Source organism: Hyalella azteca, unplaced genomic scaffold (genome assembly GCF_000764305.2).
Source record: "Hyalella azteca isolate HAZT.00-mixed unplaced genomic scaffold, Hazt_2.0.2 contig1821, whole genome shotgun sequence".
Lineage (NCBI taxonomy): Eukaryota > Metazoa > Arthropoda > Malacostraca > Amphipoda > Hyalellidae > Hyalella > Hyalella azteca.
In genome coordinates this window covers 32,146-53,978 of record NW_025932119.1, presented here as the reverse complement: position 1 = coordinate 53,978, position 21,833 = coordinate 32,146, and the positions used below count along the sequence as shown (strand labels likewise).

The 21,833-nt window shown below is 39.2% G+C and overlaps 1 protein-coding gene across 1 annotated transcript in view; it reads right to left on the bottom strand.

Annotated features, from left to right (window-relative positions):
• Positions 1-21,833, bottom strand: part of LOC108680153 (kinesin-like protein KIF19) — a 43,143-nt gene that overhangs the window by 11,655 nt on the left and 9,655 nt on the right. The window contains 14 exon segments of the mRNA XM_047884109.1: positions 2,027-2,101; positions 2,690-2,760; positions 3,608-3,729; positions 5,309-5,326; positions 5,968-6,121; positions 6,555-6,614; positions 7,549-7,700; positions 9,895-9,967; positions 11,714-11,851; positions 13,070-13,174; positions 13,824-13,916; positions 17,239-17,388; positions 20,951-21,157; positions 21,512-21,622. Coding sequence (XP_047740065.1) covers positions 2,027-2,101; positions 2,690-2,760; positions 3,608-3,729; positions 5,309-5,326; positions 5,968-6,121; positions 6,555-6,614; positions 7,549-7,700; positions 9,895-9,967; positions 11,714-11,851; positions 13,070-13,174; positions 13,824-13,916; positions 17,239-17,388; positions 20,951-21,157; positions 21,512-21,622 — 1,529 coding nt within the window.

Sequence of the window (21,833 nt, the reverse complement as noted above, 5' to 3'; positions counted from 1 at the left end):
GAAGAAGATAAATATTTTTGGCATGTAGGATGATACTGGAAATTAAAATTCAGAACGGTTGCTGGTTTTCATTGAACTAGCTTAATACAATTTCATATACTCGAATAATTTAATTGTGGTTTCAAGATCATCCGATTTTAAAATTTGAATAAATGATCAATTAGGGATGAATACATTAGTAAAGATATAGATTATGAGTGAATTTAAATACGTCATTAGTGCAGAAAACATTTATAAAACTATGCAAATAAACCCGTGGAAATACAACAAAATGTAAATTGGGCTGAAAAATGAGAAATTGCAAAACTATCCATCAGTAATCGTGAAAAACTGAAGCTAAATTGAGTATCATGTGGGAACCATACAAACAAAAATTGTGATGAACTGGTGCGCACAGAAACAAAACTGTTTATCAGGTGGTATGTATACAGCTGCTTATCAGGTGATATGTAACAGCTGCTTATTACTTGGGAAATAAAGACGTATAACTGCTGAACAGGTGTGGGATATTAGAGACATATAACTGCTGAACAGGTGTGGGATATTAGAGACATAACTGCTGAACAGGTGTGGGATATTAGAGACATATATAACTGATAAACAGGTGTGGAATATTGGAGACATATAACTGCTAAACAGGTGTGGAATATTAGAGACATATAACTGCTGAACAGGTGTGGAATATTAGAGACATATAACTACTGAACAGGTGTGGGATATTAGAGACATTAACATCCAAACACCAAGTGAAACCTGCCCGTGGACTTAATTTCTTTATTCGACAGTTTATAAACATTCACGAATGTCCAACCTCAATATTTTACAAAACGAAATGAAAAAACAAAGTGAATCCAAGTTTATTGTTGAAGATAATCTTGATAGCTGAGGATGCTTCCCTTCCTTCTTTCTTCCCTTGTTTTCTAGAAACGAGCAGCAGCCAAAGCGAAATAAGATGACATACGAGGGTCGATAAAGCATTGAAGTTTGAAGAAATTAACAAACTTAAGGGGTTTCGTATAACTTGTTAAGACAAAATTCAATTCTGTAAATATATCAACATAAAATTATATTCTGTAGCCGTATTGACAAAATTTCAATTAGTTTGTACGAAAAAAACTCGTTTAAATACAAAATGTGAACCAGAGAAGGCCAATGAACACAAGTTACAAATAAAAAAACAATTAAAACCGGTAAATAGATAACTAAATTAATAAAAACTCTTTTATATGAAAATAAGTTCCAAAAAATACCGCGAAATCTGCAGATCATGCAGGTGAACTCTCAGTGTAACTGAGCTGTACCATGATCATGCCATGATGGCCCTAATCATGCCACGATGGCATGATCATGCCACGATGGCCCCAATCATGCCACGATGGCCCCAATCATGCCACGATGGCATGATCATGCCACGATGGCCCCAATCATGCCACGATGGCCCCAATCATGCCACGATAGCATGATCATGCCACGATGGCCCCAATCATGCCACGGTGGCATGATCATGCCACGATAGCCATGGCACGTGTGCGCCAAACAAAGATTCATAAATCCTTTATAATCATTATATACCAGCGCTCCAGTGTATAATAATTCAGGATAACTGAGATAAACCATGAAAAATGGTGTACGATATACCATGAAAACCAGTGAGCGATGAACCACGACATACAAGATAACCAATGAATATATATTATTATGAATAGATAATTATAAATATTGTTAGTTATTATATGACTGAGTACTTCATGACTGAGAAGACTTCTGCAGACATGGTTATGTTTATTACAATAGAAGCGCAACAGAGTATGTATTAAAATAGAGACACAACAGACATATTCAATATAATAAAGGCATAACAGACCAGTGTATTACGATACAGACGCAACAAATCTCTTTACAGAGGCTTATCATACCTGCTTATAACAATAGAGGCGCAGCATATCTATATATTACAATAGAGACAATTAACAGACCTTTTAATAGAGACACAACAGACCTGTTTATAACAATAGAGACAACAGACCTGTTAGGGCTACGCAAGCTCTGCAGGCTGCCGATGCTGTGCCGACGCGCTCTGAACAGACGGTCGGGCTCGTTCCTGATGAACACCGTAAAAGTTTAAGGATTAATTTAAAATCAACATATTATTTAAAAATAACTTTATTAAAGCCTTCATAATTAAATTAAATTTGACTTTATTTCTTGAATTATTATCACAAAGACTTGATTTGTTGATTTATTAGATTACAAAAGATGAAATAAAAACATAAAACCAGTTTATGACAGATTTCCGAAGTTGTTCCTAGTGTTCATCTATATAGAAAGCTTGCAATATCAAACCGTTTCTGTTAAGATTTAATGATCATGTCGATTCATGTTGCGCCATCAAATAACCAAGCATCAAATTTTCTTCGAAAGTAAAAGGAACTCGGCTTATTATTATCAGTCCAAATAATTATCATCAGTCTTACTATCAGTGTTCCACTCTATCCTCCAAATATGAAGAACAAAATTTAAAAACATATCATTGGGCCTCTAGCATCCATGCCTCAACACGCCGATAACATTGCTACTATGGATTGGTGTGCTGACTATAATAATTCAGATGCGTTACTAACTGTATAATAGAAAAAAGTAATTTTATATGTAAGGTATTTATGTGGCTAATAAATACACTGGAACTGACCCGGAGCTGGAGTTCTGTATGGGAGGCAGGTGATCTGCCGACGGATGTCGAAGCGATTGCATGCTGGGAGACTGAAAGAAATCGCTTCATTAATAAATGGTTCGAAATCCTGATATTTAGGGGATAGCTTGGTATTCTGGTAGGATTAACATAGAGGAATTTATCCGATCATTATTTAATAATATGCAAAAACGATGCATTATTCCATTGTCTAAAATATGGAGGCAAAAATTAGATGAAATTTTATGTTAACCTTTCCGTGTGATGAGCAAACAAACAAGATTATGGATCATCGGTGTGAAGTAAACAAAAAACTCTACGGATGATGGACATGACATTTCAGTAACTCACGTTGCACAAACACTCTACGGATAGTGTGCATGATATTTCAGTTACTCTCGTTGCTACTACAAAACTATACGGATAGTGTACATGATACTTAAGTTACTTTCACGGCTTTAACTCTACGTATGATTAACGTGACATTACAATGACTCGCGCAGATATCACGAACAGTTACTTTTACGAAGGTTTTTTTTAAAATGAGTTTTATCAATGAAAACACAGGACCAACATACACTCCAGTATGATTACATCAATAACTTGTTAAAAAGGAAGCAATAGAGAAAAATAGCTTATTTTTACGAAATAAACTTCCAGAATTTTTTTGTGCGCTATTTTTGGTCTGAACGCCTTTAATGGTTTTGGGGATTGGACTGAAACTAAAATTTGATGATTAGGTATTATCTAGGTTAAACCCAAACGAATTCTTTCTGCTTTCAAGAATTTGTGGTTTCATGCCATGATCAAAGACGGAGTTCCACAGATATTATAATGTGATGTATCTTATTGAAATTGCTAATAATGCATCATCGTTTGTATTAACTCCTTGAGACGGTACTGTCTCCCTCCACTCACCCTGTAGATGCTGTTCAGCTCATTCAGGTAGCGGGAGTCGCGCTCGACGTTGGTGTACTGAAGCTCCTGCTGGTACATGTTGTACAGCTCCTGCAGCTCCGCCGGCATAATAGGACTCATGTCTGTATGGTAATTATTATTACTGGTATTATCATTACATGCATTAGCATTACTGGTATTAGCATTACTGGCATTAACTATCATTACTGGTATTAATAAGCCTGAGTTGGCTATATTATGAGCTCACCTCTGCACGGTAATGCATATTAGACACCTTATTTAAATTATTAATGCGTGTAGCGAGATTGATCAATTTCTTTTCTTCTTATAGAGATCTTTTACATAGAGATCATCTATCATAAAGCAAAATATTGCAGATATTTCATACCATTTTACTCTTTTGATACCAAGGCTCTTGAAGATGCATATCGCCTACACTAAAATGACTCATCTCTTACGAAGGAAGGATGCACGAAAACAAACAATGGCGTAAAACGAACTACTTACCTAAGGTTTAAAGACCGTTTTTTTAACATGTAAGATGCAAGAAGATTGCTAATTCGATAGAAGTAAGTAAGAAACGAGCTAAGGTTCACAGTGGCGCAATGGGGCGAGGGTGAACACTCGAAGAACACGAAGTGATCAAACGTGAACACTACAGTGAACATGTAACTGTAAAACATTGTAACAGAAAGAATAATAGAATGATTTTTTTACGCGAATAACGATATAATAGAAATTTCTTTTGAATATTGATGACCTGGAAATACTTGAATGATGTTATATATAACGGGTGAACTTAAAATGTCTTGCCAGTTTGCTGACGTTCAAACAGGTCGCTACACTTGGAAGTATGTAATCAATGGCAACGAAATCAGAATTTTCTAACGTAACAAACGATGCGGAAAACGTTTTAGGTTTCAAGATTCGTGTGAAACCATTTATTGAACAGAAGAACAATCATTGTTCGAGTTAAATAAATACTGTTCCTACGCCAAGTCCGGGAAAAAAACAAACACTTTTCAATAAATTAAACTTCATGAAAATTTTTCAATACAGAAGTCAACAAGGAAACCATTTCGTTCTGTAATGGACAGTATTAATAATATCTTTTAACGTAAAACTATTCCAAAACCGTGTAAAAAAACAGGCTTATATGAACTGTATGCAGGCGAACATTGAGGCACTTCAGTCAAACTTGCAATTCTACCTTGTCAATGTTATGCTAGAAATTCGTCGACTCGTTTAGAAATTCCTTTTCCATTACTTGAAATCAAACTACAAGGAATTTTTGGAAATATAAATCTTCATTATTTGTACGGAATGCTTTAATAATTCACGATAAAGGCAGAGAATTTCCGATGAAATTCAAACGGTTACCGTCATTTTGCGCAAAAACACGTGAGGGAAATATTTAAGTTTTAATTATCGAGATACAACAATATAGAAAAACAGACTTCTAACATATAATTGAATTTTCCATTCTATGTACACAATATTATTTCGGCCGTTTCTAATTCTTCATCTGTTTACAGGTTAAAAGTTTGAATAATATTATCAAATCTATTTCATCACTCTGTGCATAAAAATAGCACTACACACAAAATTGAAAATCATGTGTCAATCGTGCGCGGCAAGCACTGAATGGCCACCGATAATTGAGGCATGATTACCAATAGGTAAAAAAATTATCAATCTCACCAGTTTCCCCTTTGATTCCTGCCGACATGAAATAAATTCAATCATTAAAATCGCTTAAGCGAATGAATCGCTCGTTAAAACAAAACTGAAAAATTCGATCAATGCAACAATGAAAACGAACGACCAGTGACACATTGTACGTAGCTTTAATCTAAAGTTATGATGAATAGCCATACTCAATCACGCCCATGTTACCTCTAAGGCGACATCACAGCAGCCGTCACCTTACCACCACACCAACATAAAAATGGTGCATATGTCACCACAACACCAGCATAACAATGGCGGCGATGTCACCATTACGCCAACATCATAACTGCACCACGCCACAACAGCATCACGTCAACACCAGGTCACATCACCACGTCAACTCCAGGTCACATCACCACGTCAATACCAGGTCACAACGGCACCACGTCAACACCAGGTCACATCACTACGTCAACACCAGGTCACATCACCACGTCAACACCAGGTCACATCACCACGTCAACACCAGGTCACATCACCACGTCAGCACCAGGTCACATCACCAAGTCAACACCAGGTCACATCACCACGTCAACACCAGGTCACATCACCACGTCAACACCAGGTCACAACCCCACGTCAACACCAGGTCACACCACCACGTCAACACCACACATCACCACGTCTACCTTCGAGCATCTGCCGCTGTCGCGTGATGATCTCCTCGCAGAGGGAGCGCTGGCGGTCGTAGCGCAGGATCATGAGGTCCCGGCGCTGCAGCTCGTGCTCCTTCAGCACAGCCTCGCTCTCCATCTCCATCTTCTGGATCTCCAGCTCGTGTACCTAGCAAGTGGGGCGGGATTAAATAATAAAGATTATAACACATCTTCTGGATCTCCAGGCCTTCTGGACCTGTCCAGGAGGCGTGATCAAATCCAATTAAATTTGATTTGATTATTTTCATCGATGATTAAACGATGTAAATTAAACGATGATTTAATAAACGTGAAAGAATTTATCAAGGACATATTTAAACAAGACAAATTTGACTCCTACTCGAGATCTCCGGAGTGCGTGAACAAATCCCAATAATTGACAATTTTTATAATTATCTAGGGTACCATATATGAAGATGATAGAAACATATAAAATAAATGCAAAAATTCCTCCCGTAAAAAACGTGAACTTTTGACAATTGATAAAAAATTTACGATCAAACTGATTAGATTCAACGAAAAGCAATAATAATACGAGTTAAACTCGCGCAACTCCGCACCTTGCACAGCAGGGACAGCAGCTCCCGCTGTTCATCGCTGTTGATCGCGTCTGGCAGCTCCTGTGATGGTGGACAGAATACGGGTGAATTGGCGGGTTATTGGGCGGGTGAGTGCATGGGAGGGTGGCAAGTGGCAAGTGGCAAGGAGGGTGAGTGGGAGGGTGGCAAGGAGGGTGAGTGGTAGGGTGGCAAGGAGGGTGAGTGGACGGGTGGCAAGGAGGGTGAGTGGTAGGGTGGCAAGGAGGGTGAGTGGTAGGGTGACAAGGAGGGCGAGTGGGCGGTTGCGTCAAATAGCGTCATGACGAGTGGAGTAAATGGATGACTGACAGCAGGAATTGGTTGCTTTATTTGCGGGATAATTTTCGCGTGTGTTCTCATCTGAATTATCTGCTGAATTGAATGAATCTGCTGAATTGATGAGTGAATTCACAAAGTAATTGACATGAATTGGAATTGAGTGTTCATTTACATGTGGAAAGACCGGAAAAGATATTGTTTAATAACCTAATTCCTGGAGTCTCCCTTCGTTTTTAATGTAGGCGATGATAATACAGTGGCAGTGCTACATTGTTTTGTTTTAAGCCTTGTGCGGATTGAAATATATTATTTAGATTCAATATAAAAAAAATACTATTAAGATCTAGAAGTTGGATGAATAATTTTGAATGGGAATATTAATCTATTTTCATTGACGCAAATACTTTAGGTTGGAATGAAAATCTTTGTTTTTGCCAAGTGAATAATTATATTTGAGAAAAGCTTGATAAAGTACTTACCCCTGTCTTAAATTATATACTTGCAATAGACTAGCTACTACAATTTGTAATACCGAATGTACAGGTTTCTATTAAACAAAATAAGTAATTATGAATGAATCGATCTTGAAAATTATTTTAACATTTACTAGACGGAAAATATGAAAAATTATTTAGACATTACCGATGAACGTAATTTTGATTACTAAATCGATTTGACACGGACAAGGTAAACAAACCTCCTCGACTTGCTGGCCTCTCGCCTTGCACTGTAGCATCTCTTGCTCGACCTTATCGCGCATCTCCGTGTAGCGCTGCTGCTCCTTCTGTAGGTAGACCAGGTCCTCCCACGCCTGCGACACCTCGTCTGGCTCGTCGTCTGAGTCGTCGTCTGTTCAGATGAATTATTGATTCAATTAGTACAGTAATACTTGAGACATGATGGATAATAATATCGTCTCGTCTGGCTCGTCGTCTGAGTTGTCGCCGCCTGTTCAGATTAATTTTCAATTCAATTAGTGCAGTAACATTTGAGATATTAATGAGCGTAATAACGTCTCATCTGACTCGTCGTCGTCTGTTCAGATGAATTATTTATATAATTAGTACAGTAATACTTGAGACATGATAGATAATAATATTTCCTCGTCTGGCTCGTCGTCTGTTCAGATGTATTTTTTTATTTAATTAGTACAGTAATAATTGAGATATTGATGATCGTAATAACGCCTCGTCTGGCTCGTCGTCTGTTCAGATGTATTTTTTTATTTAATTAGTACAGTAATAATTGAGATATTGATGATCGTAATAACGCCTCGTCTGGCTCGTCGTCTGTTCAGATGTATTTTTTTATTTAATTAGTACAGTAATAATTGAGATATTGATGATCGTAATAACGCCTCGTCTGGCTCGTCGTCTGAGTCGTCGTCGTCGTCTGTTCAGACAAATTATTGATTTAATTAGTACAGTAGTATTCGAGATATTAATGATCGTAATAACGTTTCGACTGGCTTGTCGTCTGAGTCGTCGCCTATTCAGTTATATTTGTAATTCAGTTAGTTGGGTAATGCTTGTGAGATCATCAACAGTAATAACTTCTCATCTGAATGGTCTTAGGAGTGTTGCCGTTGGAACAATGACGTCAGTAATTGCTGAAGGCACGGGCGATTAATAGAAATAAAAGAGGCTACTGCCTGATCAAAATTCGGAGATCTACTCTCAGGAGACCATAAAGTCGGCAAGGAGGTTCTGACTAGTCGCTGATTGCGATCAGTTGGCCAATTGACCCAGACTAACTCTAACGCGAACATAGCAACTCTGGGGCAGAGGCTGAAGCATACCCCGAATTTTGTTAAGGCAGCAATTATATAGAGTGGTGGCATGAAGGTTTCCTGTGTTCGCCATAGTTAAATGGGTACACGAAGGTGACTGGGCTCCACGAAAAACAACAGATTCATGTGAAATTACCGTTTTAGCGACAAACTATTGAATCTTAATACAGATCATGAAGCGATAGTCGATTTAGTAATTTTAGTGCCGCTAATTCTTACTTCAATATGCAACACGCACTGTAGTCTGCTAATGTGTATGTGATTTTTATTTTTGTGCGAGGTGTCTTTTACTTATCCCTGATACTCCAATTAGATGGTCTGAACGGCGTTGATGCCGGGAACAAGCATTTATTTTATTATTAGAAAATTTTCTGCAAGACAGGTAAACATCAAATGTAGCGATTAATGCCGTATTAAAATGTGCTTTTTTATGGCCAAATGCAAATTTGATATCTTTCTCGTGAAACATAATAGGCTCATTGTTGGTTTTTGGTGACACATAAACCACACGGGTATTTCCCGGGACACTAATACGTTATTTCGTTGTGCACAAAAAACACTAATGTGCTATCTTAATGGTTCCTGTGAATCTAACACGTAGGTTACTGACAATTGCAATACTATAATACAGTAGGTGAATGGTTCTTTGGGATATAAAACCATTAATTACGCAGTTATTGACAAACATATATCTTACTTGAATTGTTATTGGGACACAAATAAGTAATTTTCACTACTATTCGAAAACTAATACGGTATTTTAATGGTTATCAGGTTACTAATACGGTTTTCGAATACATAGGTTCATGAAAAATACAATAACAATAACTAACGCATGCTCGTTTGAAGCGCTAACTAATAAGAACTTGAGACGGACTAGTCACACTCACCCTCGTCCATGTCTAGTCACACTCACCCTCGTCCATGTCTAGTCCCACTCACCCCCGTCCGGGTCTAGTCGCACTCACCTCCGTCTATGTCTAGTCACACTCACCTCCGTCCATGTCTAGTCAGACTCACCCCCGTCCATGTCTAGTCAGACTCACCCCCGTCCATGTCTAGTCAGACTCACCCCCGTCCATGTCTAGTCAGACTCACCCCCGTCCACGTCTAGTCAGACTCACCCCCGTCCATGTCTAGTCAGACTCAACCCCGTCCGTGTCTAGTCACACTCACCCCTGTCCATGTCTAGTCGCACTCACCCCCATCCGTGCCTAGTCGCACTCACCTCCGTCCATGTCTAGTCTCACTCACCCCCGTCCATGTCTAGTCATGAAGGCGACACGTGCGCGATCATCGCAGTACGACAATTTCCTGATAGTGCGTCCTGATCACAGAGAATCGCTTCGTGACAAAGAATGAAAGCCAATATTCAAGACATCCAGAGACAGAACAGCATCTATAGGCAATCGGACCTCCAATACAACTACACAAAGATGTCCCCAAGAGGTTTTTCTCTTTCCTAAGTATACAAATTGCGGTTACTAGGTCCCTACCTTCACCCGTGTACATTTAACCAATTCGGTACACCATTTAGTCCCACACAACGGACCATATCCACCTGCACACTTTTTGGGCGCATTTCGACATTCGGGTGTGATGCCGCAACAACTACTCACTCACACCAGAATCAATAACATGACGGAACCTGCTGCATTATAGGTCGTCAATTGCAAATGAATGCTACCAAGTGCGGTTGATCAGATTTCAGTCACGGACCGAAAAAAACTCACCAAGAGTGACTCACAGTGGTGACAGGATTAAAGTCCTGCCATCATTGCAACAATTAACTTCCCAACCACCTCCTGATTCTCAAGCGAGTCGCTCTCCACCTTCATCATCATATCCATATAATCACCCGCACCATCATATCAACCTATTCGAAAAAATATCCACAAGATTTACAAATGGTGAGAAAATAAAGTGTATTTATATTGGGGGAAACTACTATCTTTATTTTCAATAATTACCCGAAAGTTCAAGTATTTTAAAAAAATTTACCAAAATCCATTCCTCACTCCCCCCGTACAAATCACTAAGAGCCTGAGGGGTTCAATCAAATTCCTAAACAAGGCTAATAATAGTATAGCACCTAATTTATCTGTACCTCTTTTTCCTCCTTTATGGCCACTCTGTGTCACCCCTTGCCTTTCCCCACTTTTGCAGTGGCCTCCCCAACCCCACCACCAGTGGGATTATGGCAATGTAAGCTACGCGATATATGGGGTCATGAAACTAACTGGTACCAAATGCGTATGGTTTCAACCATCGTACGGGTGAGACCGGCTGCGAGTACAATAAATTACTAGTAATTATACTATTATTGCACTATTACTATTATTATAATTACTATTATACAACAATAATAATAATAGTACAATTATTAAATTACAATTACTACAATTGTAATTACACGTACAATTAATTACTATTAATTATACTATTATTATTACGTTTAGGAGAATTCAACACAGCATCGATCGTAATAAGAACGTTGAAATCTAGGGTAATCACTTGCAGCGCTATATGTACAATAACATCGATGTTAACCTTACTCAACTAAGGTAATCACCTGCCGCGTTGAATTGACTTGGACTATAGCAAATCAATACATATGGAATATTATTAATTAAATACTAGGAAAGTTAATTCGGCATACAAGTCGACATTAAAATTATTGCGGTTAACCCATCATCCAATGAAAAGAGTACCATGTTAATAGTGATATTAGTCTTTATTAAAGCTCTGAATAAATAGTTTTGACCGAATGCATATGATGTTGCATTAAGATAACTAAAATAAAAATATTTAATTTCGAAGGAGCTGAAAATATTTATTCAATCACTGCATATTTTGTGCTGATTTGCATAAAGATTTTCATGCCATACAGCAGTTTCGAAAGTCTTTCGTAAGTATCTAAGCACAAAATGTATAATTTCTTATGGATTTATAAATAAATAAATCAAATATACCTATATATACAAATCAAATATACCTATCAATATTATAGTTCCCCAAAGACCCAATTATGCACAATCACTCCACTCTAAACGTCCACATGGGCATTACGAACCTTCAGCAGGCGCGTGAGCTTAGAGTCTCTGTAGTTGACATACTTCGCCTTGCCCTCAGCCAGAGCGTTGATGCAGTTGCCTAGCGCCAGCAGCGATCTGTTGATGTACGCGCCCTCCTGCAACCGCTTACCCTTGTTCTGCAGATTTAATGTTTTTATTGAATTCCATTTGTTACTCAACATCAATTATCAATGATCTATTATCCATCTATCTACGTATATCTATTAGAGAGTGTTCCAAGACGTGCAGCAAGAATAATTCCAGGCTTGAAGGGCAAGTCCTATGGAGAAAGATTAAAGATTATGAAGCTTCCAAGCCTCTGTTATCGACCTCTCCGTGATGACCTCATTGAAGTATATAAGTATACGCATGGTTATACAAGGTCCCAGGAGGATTACTAAAGTTTGAAACAAGAACCAACACCAGGAGCCACGGCTATAAACTAAAAAAAACTGCGCTGCAACTTCTCCACGCGACAAAATTTCTTCTCGCTTCGAATCACCGACATGTGGAACAGCCTTCCCGACTACATCGTTGGCGCTCCAAGTATGAACGTTTTCAAGAACAGACTAGATAAAGCTATGGAAAAATATATGTTCAGATTTGAAATGCCTAGCTCCTTATCGAACCCGCCTAGCTCCTTATCGATAAGGCTCCTTATCGATTCAGGAGCTTCCTAGCTCCTTATCGAGCTCCTGAAATGCCTAGCTCCTTAGACTTTAAATGCCTAGAACCATATCGAACCCGGTGGAGGTTTAGTAGCTATTTCAAACTACCGTCAGTTTGGAAAAGATCCGGTTGAAGGACCAGTTTTTCGATCTCCTATGGGCAAATCACGAAAAGTAAAAGAATCGGCGCCAGGCCACATCAGGCCTACTTTTCAGCGCCGACATTACTTTGTTGTGTTATGATATGATTCACTAAGTTCTGTTAGTAAACAAGAAAAAAAATTAAATTGACTAAATCCGCAAGAAAGTGATCCGCCGTACGAGTTAACGCGTTATTACTGTTGGCTCCCAAACTAGATCAGACATTTCTCAATTTGAGCCATAAGCTATTTTCATGCCCACCATGCCAAACGTAAGACGCAAGACAGAAACCAACACTGAATACTCCCTCACGGTTAACCCGGAACGTTTCGAGCATCGGCAGGTGACGCTTCAGCGGGTGCTAGTCTTCTACTATGGCACCCGAAGAGGTCGGAGGCTGTGCGCACCCCTAAGATTAAAGCCAAAATGGAAAGCCAAAAATTTTTTCTTTGTCTTAAATTTCTTGTCAATTTGCGATTTAAGCAATCAAGTGATCTTGCTACTTGGTCCTACATTAGGTAGGTTTGAACCCAGGCGAACACTCACCTCCGTCTGTTTGGCTCGTTCTGACCCCGCCAGGTCAATCATGTAGAGTTTGCCCACTTTCACTTTAGCCTTCTCACCTCCTTGCAGCTTCTGCGATATCGTAACCTGCATCGAAATAAAGTTTTTTTAATGACCGCAACAGACACTTGAAAACGGACATGTTACACGCAAGAAAAAACGCACAAAGGGTCACACTCTAACCAGGTGAGAACCCGAGATATTTTAGATGACAAATTTGAATGTTCCAGGTCACCAGCTTTGGGTGAAGTAATATAAAAATGATGAATAACATTGAACCCGGAAATTATTCGTCTGCACACACATAGAAAACGAGTTTTCACTGTAACCATGACGTCCTATTTTACTCTTGACCTAATTGCTTAATATGCACAGATTGTATTCAATATCTCTGGAGGTATTACAGGGCCAGCATAAATGCTGCGTTAATATCTTACATGCCGAGATGCTCTGAAGCTAGAAGTTTGACGCGAGCAAATGCAGGTTGTCAACGATTTTATTTGCATAGAACAAAGCTATTCTTGCTAGTGCAGCAATTGTACAGTAGGTGAATACTCAGGTACGCGTGTGAACTTTCTTACGTATACTACCAATGTAAATTTATACCAACAAACGCAAGTTACACCACCGAGCACGGGATAAAACAATGAGTGGTAGTGGAATCACACCTGCCACACCACTAACTAGACCACTAATCACACCACTAACCACACAATAGCCAGACCACTAGCCACACCTGTAGCAAGGCGTGGCTGCGGGAGGAGGTTTTGTTGGCGGCTGTAGACTCACAAATGCGCACCTTGTTGCCCTTCGTCAGAAGGTCCATCACCTGCAGGGTCAAATGTACAATAATATTAATTATAATCTTTCTTATATTGGGTAATCACTTGCAGCGGTATATGTACGATAATATCGATCTTAACCTTACTCAACTAAGTTAGTGGTTAAAGTTCGGAGTACCAGGATTGGCGCAGAGAGGCGCGGGTTCGATCCTAGCTCTGTGCGCCAGTTTCTGGTCAGAATCGGCAAGGAGGCCGGGCGGTTAAGCACAGCAGAATTGTAGCAGTGAGTTGCGAGTTCGAAACCGCAAAATGCTGGGAATGTTCTGCGATGTTAAGAACTGGCGACAGGCCTACGGCCTAATAAACGCTGAAACCGCTATTATTGTTAAGGTAATCGCCTGCAGCTCTGAATTGACTACGACTATTGAAAATCAGTACATATGGAATATTATTAATTCATTCTTAGAAGCAGTTACCAGTAAGGAAGTTTTCCTCCTTACATCCTTTTGGTGATTATTTCTTGCATTTTAATGTCGTGTTCGATCCGATCACAAATAATATTGATCCCATTCGTTATGACCATCATTGAAAACTATTCTAAAGCCAATTCTGCCCTGCGTAAACATGGTGCAAGAGTGAACTAAGAACGTCATCAAATCAAATAGAGATTATGAGTGGTGCAATGACGTCGGCGCGAGTCAGCGTACAGACATCGATTGAACAAACAGCTCAATATGGTGTGGCGGTGTGATGTGGCGGTGTGATGTGGCAGTGTGATGTGGCGGTGTGGTGTGGCGGTGTGTGTGGTGCGGTGCTGTGGTGTCGTGGTGTGGGGCTAAGAGGTAACCAAGCAAAGTGAGTGTCCCTATGGTGACAGCGATGAGGGGACGAGGGAGAGGAAAGTGAGGGTGAAGAAAGGGGAAATAGGGGAAGGGGCGGGGTAGGCACATAACAGCGCAAAGGTTCCATTTAAGTTTTGAACTTACGAATTCATATACCACACTGAGTTCAACTTAATCGGACTGGCATCGCATTATCAAACAATCGAATTCAACTTCAATTCGGGAAATGGTCGTCAACATACTTTGTTATTTTTATACCACAACACATTTAACCTTTTGACTAATTCGTTTACCTAGGGCTTACCGGCCGATCGCCGTGTGGTCGCGTGACAAGGAGCTTAAGGTTAAAGACCTTAAAAGGTTAGAGAATACTAAAGGTTAAAGTTTTCTGAACCACTATCAGAGGAACGGACGAATCATGCGCGGCCAACTGTAGAATTTAATTAAAATTAGTGTAGCAAGAATCCAGCATGGCAGAGAGGAACAAGAGTGTCAGGGTACAAGGAGGGATTAATTATGTTACGTAATTGAATGATTAATTATGTCCATGTATTTAAATGATTAATTATGTCCATGTAATTATGTAAGCACTCCACCTGCTGCAAGAGTAAAATCAACCCATATAGAATACGTATTTGTCATTGAAGCTTGGCGGTTCAAGCACGTGTCCCACTAACGAGGATATTCATGATTTGCATAAAAACATGATTAAAAAATTATCCGAGTTGCAGTAAAATGAACATTATATTAAGACTATCTCAAAATTTTTTAACATAAGAAGAAAAATAAGAAGAAAAATTGTGTACAGGAATAACCATGTATTTGAGCCAAATTAAAACAAAATGTAATTCTGATAATGAGATAATGAGATGATGAGGCTAAGGAAGTGCTACTGAGAATTCATGTATACGAAATTTCGCTTGCAATTTAGAAGTATTACTTCAAGTAGTCCTACTTAGAAGCATGGAGCTGCGGGTGGAGGAATTAATGTTATAGGACGGCATTCCAGTGATGTTAGGTACTGCTACGTTGGAAACTCTAAACAAGGAAAAAATGATATAAAAATGAAATAAAATGATAAATGGAAGAGATGTCTTCCATTTCGAAAAATCAGTGTCCCTTCTGTAAATTATTTATTCATAGAATAACTTGGGAAGACACTACCCTAGTATCTCAGGCAGGACTGCTTGACTGGATTATTATCAATTGGGGAAGCATAAACCTTCGATGGTGAATAATCGTACAACTTAAACTCAGGCCATAAATGTGCAACTTTAAATATTAGATGTAAGGCCGAAATAACGTTAATTTGAAGACAAGGCTGACTATGCTGCATTTAAAATGATGACCAACACTATTCGACTTGAAAAGCAAGGACCATCCAACGAGGTCACGCTATAAAGGCCGAAACATTCAGGCCAAGGCGACGATCGTCGTAAGTTGTGTGTTGATTGACAGCTCAGAGTGAAGACCGTTATTATATCGACTACATGGCAGTCTGACCTCGCTGGCATGCTTAACTTGGTGACCTCGCGCCGGTGAGAAGATCGTGGCATCGCAACAATATAAAATAAGAACAAGATTCAGTAAGATTTCGTGTTGACGATATTAGGTTTCGCAACAATATAAAACAAGAACAAGATTCAGTAAGATTTCGTGTTGACGATATAATTAGGTTTCACAACAATATAAAATAAGAACAAGATTCTTGCATCTGCGTACGTTGGAATGACGTCGCGTAACTTCTACATCCGGGTTTCTGAACACCGTGGCAGGAGCTATCGTTCTAACCTGCCTCTCTCCAAGCCTCCTCATTCTTCCGTGCGCCTCCATGCTGAACAGTGCGACGTGGCTGTATCTGAGAGTGATTTCAGAATACTCGGTTCCACTTCTGGCTGCTCGGATTTGAGAATATTGGGGTCTCTACATATCTTCAAACGAAAACCATGTCTCAATAATGCGTTTAGTTCATATAATCTGGAAATAGTGAATCGCTAGGCTTTTATATTCTTTTCGTGAACCCTAGGACTAAGTCGTTTCAATCTAGTCCTGTTTTTTTCGATATAATTTTAGGTCTTGTTTACGTTTTATGTCTGTCTTAAAATTTTGATATAATAATATGATTTTATTCATTTTTTGTTTTTTCGAACTGATGATGGAGCTGGACTCCTAAACGCTTTCAATATCGATATGGTGAATTTGCTTGGTGTTTTCTTTGCTTTTAAATTCCTTGAGTCTATTTTAAAATGAGCAGTGTCTGAGAGAATATAATTACGACTTGGTAATGGGCTAATGATGTAGTAATAGTGATTGTGACGGTGATGGTGGTTGCTTGATCCCATTGATGGATGAGCTGACATAGACCTCACCTCAGCAGTGGAGGAGGTGACATAGACCTCATCCGAGGTGTTGGTGATGGCATAGACCTCACCTTAGAGGTGGAGATGTTGACATAGACTTCACCTCAGCAGTTGAGGTGTTGACATAGACCTCACCTAAGAAGTGGAGGTGTTGACATAGACCTCACCTCAGCAGTTGAGGTGGTTGAGGTCTTGGACAGTCCCGCCACTTGGATGACGCCAGTTTTCGCGTCTTCCCTCAACTCCAGCGTGCCTGAAGAAGGTTGCAGCAAGTCCCGGATGTTCTCGTTGTAGATCTCCAGGTACGACATGGAGATCTGACGTGAACAATGAAAATAATAGATCTTTATAGAGATTGTTTCACAATACAAATATCAATAAATCTGGGAATTTATTATGGGCAATAGAAAGAATTATGGGCAATTTTTGTGAGCAATTGTGGGCCTAATGGCTTCTGGGGCGACACTGAGATTTTTACGAGGGAAGTTCTCGCACATTCGCAATATGCTAGTGAATGCAAAAATTAATGACACAAAAGGTATGCAAAATTTTGATTACGTTTGGGTTAGACGGAATCAGTAAAATGATCAGTGCAAACTGCCCAACAAAAGGTAAATGTGCGGTAGCCTACACGGGGGCGGAATATTGCGGCGGATCTACTGCGTGACCTGGGTCTGCAACGAACAGAGGCCATACTTTCAAAACTCGTCAAGTGAACGTAAGGACTTACGCTCTATTTTCCTGTCTATGATTGGTGGATTTTGCTTGAAAGGCCGTCAATAATTAGATGACGAACTTACGATCTCTTAACTTTTTTTGAAAGTATAGGCCCAGAACACATATCAAGGATACTAAGGATTTTTCTTTCTTGTTTATTTTATAGGAGCACTGGAAACCAGCAGTTTCCGTACACCCCCTACATTTTAATATCAATACCAATAGTATAATTCTATCGTCGCACATCCCACGATGTCTACAATAATGTGCTTAAGCAGCGTCTTCCATTTTAACATGGGACTCGGCGTCAAAGACCCAACGTAAAACGGCTGAAAATTCCTGGTACTAAGGATACCAAGGAACGTGAGGACATATCGACAACGTATGCAGGGTCACAGGTTAGGAAATAATAAGAAAATTTGCAAGACTGAAATGCTCCAAATCAAAATGCTTGTAATGTGGACTAATGCCCACACATATAAAAAGACGACCGACGCACAAGACAAAAGAAGTTAAACTATCATAAATCAAATTCATTTTAAGGAATTCAAATCTTAAGAAGAGAAGATTTGTAAGAGGATCTCTTATCTAGGGCAGCCAAACTGCTGTTGGCAATGGACACCGATAACCCAGCTGGATAATTCAAGAATTGATTCACATTTCTTGATTCACGCGAGTCACCAGGCGAATAATTGATGATGAATCAATACCGGTAGAGCAGAGTAAACTAATAAACAATCGCACAGATGCTTTACTAAGCATTCAGGCTAAACCTGAGTCTGTTATTCACAGCTAGTGATTATTGTGATCCATTACATTGACGGTGAATATGACGCCTGTTCAAGTTTAGGAGAAAGAAAAATGAATTCAATCTACATGTCCTCATTTAAACTGAATTTTAGAATGGATTAGATTTATCGCAAGGAGAAAAAATAGGAGCTCTACAATCGATTAATTTTCAAGTAAGAATTACAAGGGAACCTTGCATATGTAGAAGTGAAATTGCCCCATTAATAATCGAGGCGGACGAGGCCTACCTCCCATTTCAAGTTTAAATTAACTACCCAGTTTGGAATAATGGAAGGTTATTGAATGATCACCCTCCATTTTGTGGATGAAAGTCGCAATCTAGAAAAAAGAAACTCCACACCTTATGGTTGACTAGAACGCGTTTCATGACAAGATGTCGTTCCGAGTCTGAATTACGGACTTCTGTTTAGCATCCGGAAAGTCGAGGTGAACTGCTGATCAAGAAATGAAGTTACATCCTTGGTGGACAGGATTAAACATTCTATGCTAGACGTACATAGGTTCAAGCGATTCAGGATTATGAATTAAGATTGATCTTATTTATCTATGAGCATAGCAAAGTTGCAATCTAATATTGCTCATGAGATTGACGCCTTCTACAGCGCTTAATTGTAATACTCAAAGCGTTACATACTGTACTTCTCCATTTTACGTACTTTTTCATTTTACGTACTTCTTTCAGAGAATGCTTTACATAAGTCGGATTTTTCATGCAGTATTTATTTATACAGCAAAAAAATGACAATAATTTTGTAACTTCGTGTCGCATTACTTTACATTACATCAGTGACTAAATTCTTGTGTCAAGCGTCATAATACATGTCATGCTCGTCCCGTCCGCTGTTTCCCAAACCTTGTTACCGTGGTAATCTTATTTGCCGAAGCACATACTTTTACGATAAGCATGTTTGTGTCATCTCCTATATTCATTACACTGTACAGTGTACGTCTTCCTGCCTTGAAAGATTATCCCTATATTTACGCGACTATCTTCCTGCATAGGTTCAAAAAGACTAACATAATCACAAGGTTTTTCTTATTTTTAAGATTGGCGCTAAATTAATTAGGAAGCTGTCAGTATAATCGATTACTCTTTCTGATAACATGGATAGCACCATATGAAATTAATAGACTATTTTAATCACCAGATTTACGCTTATTTAAGAAATAACCGAACATATAGTTACATGGTTATCTAAATGTTTATACGAAAACATAACATCATGGCATGGTTATCAACATACTGTATACATGAAATTTATCATAATTACAAGGTTACATAACACCCTAAAATAATACAAGGGTATCACTAAATTCAGAACTAACTCACTTTTCCATTGCCTCAATAGCTGGGCAATACCTACCTTAATTGCTAGGTTGGGGTCTTTGTTGCTGGACATTGTTATCACTAATATCAGAACTACTTACTCCTCCACTACCACAATAGCTGGGCTACACCCACCTTAATTGCAAGGTTGGGGTCCCTGTAGCTGGACATGTACTGGAAGACTGTCACAAAGTTACATAACACCCTAACATAATACGTACAAGGTTTTCACTAATTTCAGAACTAACCTACTTTTCCACTACCACAATAGCTGGGCAGCACCTACCTTAATTGCCAGGTTGGGGTCCGTCTTGCTGGACATTACTGGAAGATGTCACAAAGTTACATAACACCCTAACCTAATACAAAGTTATCACTAATATCAGAACTACTTACTCCTCCACTACCACAATAGCTGGGCAACACCCCCCTCAATTGCTAGGTTGGGGTCCCTGTTGCTGGACATGTACTGGAAGATGTCACAAAGTTACACAACACACTAACCTAATATAATATTATCACTAATTTCAGAACTAACTTACTTTTCCACTACCACAATAGCTGGCAACACCAACCTTAATTGTATGGTTGGGGTCCCTGTTGCTGGACAAAGTGGACATGTACAGGAAGAATGTCACAAAGTTACACAACACCCTAACATAATACAAAGTTTTCACTAATTTCAGAACTAACTTACTTTTCCATTACCACAATAGCTGAGCAACACCTACCTTAATTGCAAGGTTGGGGTCTCTGTTGCTGGACATGTACTGGAAGAATGTCACAAAGTTACACAACACCCTAACCTAATACAAAGTTATCACTAATTTCAGAACTAACTTACTTCTCCACTACCACAATAGCTGAGCAATACCCACCTTAATTGCCAGGTTGGGGTCTCTGTTGCTGGACATATACTGGAAGAATGTCACAAGTTTACATAACACCCTAACCTAATACAAGGTTATCACTAATTTCAGAACCAACTTACTCCTCCACTACCACAATAGCTGGGCAACACCCACCTTAATTGCTAGGTTGGGGTCTCTGTTGCTGGACATGTACTGGAAGATGTCGTTGAGTGCGCGCACCATGATGCCTATCTGCCCCTCGTGCCCCACCATCGTGTAAGTCTTGCCCGCTCCCGTAGCGCCGTACGCAAACACCGTCGCGTTGTACCCATTCAACACGTCCTGCACCAAGGGCTTGGCGGTCGCCGCGTACACCTCTTCCTGAAGGGGGGTGAAAAACACGGTCAGGTTTACGAGTTAAACTTTTTGGAGTGGATGAAAAATTGAAACTCTGTTTTTAATTGAAGCAACTAAATTTAACTAATGAAATAAAAATTGTTCCCATTTATATCGGAAGTCAAATGAGAGTTCTATGTTCAATGAGCAACGTGATACTGCGGATTAGAGATTCCGGGGTGTGAAATTTGCAGGATTAATCAATCTCAGGCAACGCCGGGCTAACCTGCAGCTAGTTTAGTACATAATCGAGGCTAGTTGTTATTTAGGCCTAGGCATATATAACGAAAGATAATGAATTTAAAGGAGCCCTCATAGAACTCATGTGGCACCAGATACCTGCGTGGAGTCTTGACCAAAAGCTCGGTCGTACTCGAATATTTTGTCTTTGATTCTGTTTTTTCTGAGCACATCCTCCTTGCTTGACTCTGGCTCGCGTAGTTCAACTTTCTGTAATTGAAATTCGGAAATTCAAGACAATAATATTATAAAATGATTTTAATATTCACTGCAATAATAATTATATAAATTAAAATCGAAAACACATTCGTGATGCTTTTTTCTGTCTCAAAACAACACTGTTTCCGCAAAAAATAAAAATAATTGGTAATAGAGCTTTCTTGGTATGCTCATATGTTCTAATAGCTGTCTCTTATACACA